At 36.0% G+C, this 3,177-nt stretch overlaps 1 protein-coding gene across 1 annotated transcript; it reads right to left on the bottom strand.

The window, feature by feature from the left end:
- Positions 1-1,485: 1,485 nt before the first annotated feature.
- Positions 1,486-2,409, bottom strand: LOC110338519 (vomeronasal type-1 receptor 4-like). Its single transcript, XM_021221846.1, has one exon. It carries the CDS (start codon positions 2,407-2,409, stop codon positions 1,486-1,488), a length of 924 nt encoding a protein of 307 aa, XP_021077505.1.
- Between the last annotated feature and the right edge of the window lie 768 nt (positions 2,410-3,177).

The raw sequence follows: 3,177 nt of genomic DNA, 5'->3' as shown, positions 1-3,177 counted from the left end.
TATTGATATACTATCTCTCTGTCTCTGTCTGTCTGTCTCTTTGTCTCTCTCTCTTTCTGTTTACCTTTCTTCCTTTCCCCTCCTATATTTTTAAAAGTGTTCCTGCATTTGTTTTATTCACAGACATCAGTATCCTCATTCCTATCTTCTTGGATATCTTGTTTTTGGTCCCTTTAAGAAATTGAGAAGTACCCCATTTTCTTAACCATAAGGAACACTCTGTCATATTCCTTTGAACAAGTTATTGCTTAGTTATTCAGAGTACAACACCCTGTTAAATTAACCTTTATTTTGCTCCTATAGGTACCAGATGAAAACCCAAAACTGTATTATAGTTTGCATTAGAAAACAAGTAGCTTTCCGCAAACTTTTTACACTTTTATCAGTTATTATAAATTTCATAGACTATATCTTCATCATATTCCACACCCACCCTAAAATTCTTGCAGAACTACCACCACATCCCTGCCTCAAACTTTTAAATTCTCTCTTTCTTTCTTTCTTTCTTTCTTTCTTTCTTTCTTTCTTTCTTTCTTTCTTTCTTTCTTTCTTTCTTTCTTTCTTTCTTTCTTTTTTTGAGACAGGGTTTCTCTGTATAGACCTGGCTGTCCTGGAANTCACTCTGTAGATCAGGCTGGCCTCGAACTCAGAACTGCCTGCCTCTGCCTCCCAAGTGCTGGGATTAAAGGTGTGCGCCACCACGTCTGGCAAATTCTTTCCTTTTAAAACTTATTAAGTTCAATTTGTGCTGCCCAAGTACTCTTGGTTGTATTGCTGACCATGAATATACTCAGCATACCTGTGTCTACACTGTTAAAGCAAACCAACTCTTTCTCTTCCCCAGCTGCTATCAAAGGCCAACATTATTTCACTTAGTGCTAGGACTTCACGTCTTTCTCCTCCCTTTCTCCAGTTCTAGGATATTATTTGATTTCGGGTTGCATAGTTTATTATGCATAGCATCACAAATAACTGTGAGTACATTTGTGTAACTGCAAAATCCTTGAGTACTAAAACATGAAGAAATCAAACATGTACTGACTTGTAAGCTGTACCTATATTGGTTAGCTTTCTTCATGCTAGGAGGTAGCATCCTCTTTATTGGAGAAAAATTAAATAGATATCATCCAGCCATAAACCCCATGAGCTAAAAGCATTCTTGGCCTGACAAGATAGTCCCATTTATAAAACAGTGGCACAAATATGGCAGAAGTAAACAAACTAATCATGATATGCTTAAAGGAATACTCAATGAAATGGAGTCTATGACTAGCACAGTGAGTGTGGTTGAGAACCTTTGGCTAGATAGACCATTGTCTATACAGAATAATATACTACCATTAATCTGTGAAATGATCACAGTATTAAAATCATCTCCCCTTTAATTATTACACTGATATTTTGAAGGACACTAGTGACTAAATTCTTTGATACTCTGAATTATTAAAAGATATAATTTGTATGTTTAGTAAAAGATTATTATAATTATATATTCCTCATCCAAGATAAACAGGATCGTGAAAGAATGATATCACGGCTCATGACAAAGGGGCCTACAGTAGGAAAGCACATAGAAATGATAGCTGTGATATTAACTAGCCACCAACTAGGATTCTGAGAAAAGGTAATGAAGCCTTGTAATATGGAAGTCAGTGTATAAAAAGTGAGAAATGTGCACACCAGGACTAGAATGTTCTGGGTGGCTCTGGTCTCAGGAGAGTTTCTGGGAGAAACACGAGCACTGTGTATATTTTGAACCCTCTTCTTGTGTCCATACAGTATGACAATCATGGTGATGCTTGAAATGACCAGGACTACAGAAAGCAAGACTTCTGGAAATACCCAAAAAGCTGTGTATAGTGATTCTCTTACATTATTATGACCTAGAAAAGAGGAACAGAATCCATATCTTTTTTGTGTAGTATTTTTTGTCTTCCTCCTGGTAGATGAATATATAGGAAAAATCATATTCATCATCATGTGTATGACCCAGAAGATTAAAATGAAGAAACCCATGAGTCTTCGAATTTTGACTATGAGATCTTTCCAACAGGATTTCCAGGGGCTGATGGTGATAGCCTGGAAGACACTCACAAGACAGGTGGTATAGGTAGACATACTCCTGCCAAGTCTGAGAATATATAAAATAATATTGCATCCAATACCATTGAAGAACTGATTCCATTCAAAAGCTCCTGTTATCTGTAGCATTCCTTTGGAGAAAATGACCAAAGAGTTGGCTGTGAACACATGTGTAAGAATCAAGTCTATGGTCTTTAATTTGCCTTCATTGTAGTAAAGGAGTAGATAGTGGAAAAGAAGAGAGAAGTTGCCCAGAATTCCAAATACACCCTGAAGTGAGAGCACTATTCCTATTGCCAAGTTCCTGGACTCCATTTTGTCATCCATCACTTTTCTGTTTATATCATTTCAAAAAAAAAAACCATGCTTCAGTTAAACCTTTCACTGAAAATTTCCAAACTTGAATATGTATGTGAGAGATTGCAAACCTATAGTTTGCAACATAGCAAGACTGTTTCAGAACAAATAATTTCATCATTATTTAAAACTTTCCATGAGTCTTTATATATTTCTGGTATTAGCCATTCATCAAGTGTAGCATTAGTTGTGATCTTTTCCCAATCTGTATGTTTCTATTTGGTCCTATTGACAGTATCTTTTGTCTTACAGAAGTGTTTCAGTTTTTAAATTAAATTACCCAATTAAAATGGGGTATAGAGATAAACAGAACATTCTTAACAGAAGATTTGCAAATAGTTAAGAAGCACCTAAAGAAGTGTTCAATATCCTTATTCATCAGTAAATGCAAATTAAAATGACCCTGAGATTCCACCTTACACCAATAAGAATGGCTAAAATCAATAACTCAAGGGACAACACATGCTGGTGAGAATGTGGAGCAAGGGGAACAGAACTTCAGTGCTGGTGAGATTATGAACAGGTACCACTTTGGTAATCAGTATGTTGATTTCTTTGAAAGTTGGAAATACTCCTACCTGAAGACCCAGATATTCTACTCCTGGGTGTATACCCAAAAGTTGCTCCAACATACTACAAAGACACATGATCTCCTATGTTCATAGAAGCTTTATTCATAATAGCTAGAAACTAGAAATAACCCAGATGTCCTTCAACCAAAGAATGGATACAGAAAAT

The sequence above is a fragment of the Mus pahari genome, chromosome 21 (assembly GCF_900095145.1).
Source record: "Mus pahari chromosome 21, PAHARI_EIJ_v1.1, whole genome shotgun sequence".
In the NCBI taxonomy this organism is placed as follows: domain Eukaryota; kingdom Metazoa; phylum Chordata; class Mammalia; order Rodentia; family Muridae; genus Mus; species Mus pahari.
This window is presented reverse-complemented; position numbering and strand designations above follow the sequence as displayed.

Coding starts and splice junctions, on each gene's coding strand:
- LOC110338519 (XM_021221846.1), bottom strand. CDS start 2,409: ATGGATGACAAAATGGAGTCCAGGAACTTGGCAATAGGAATAGTGCTC.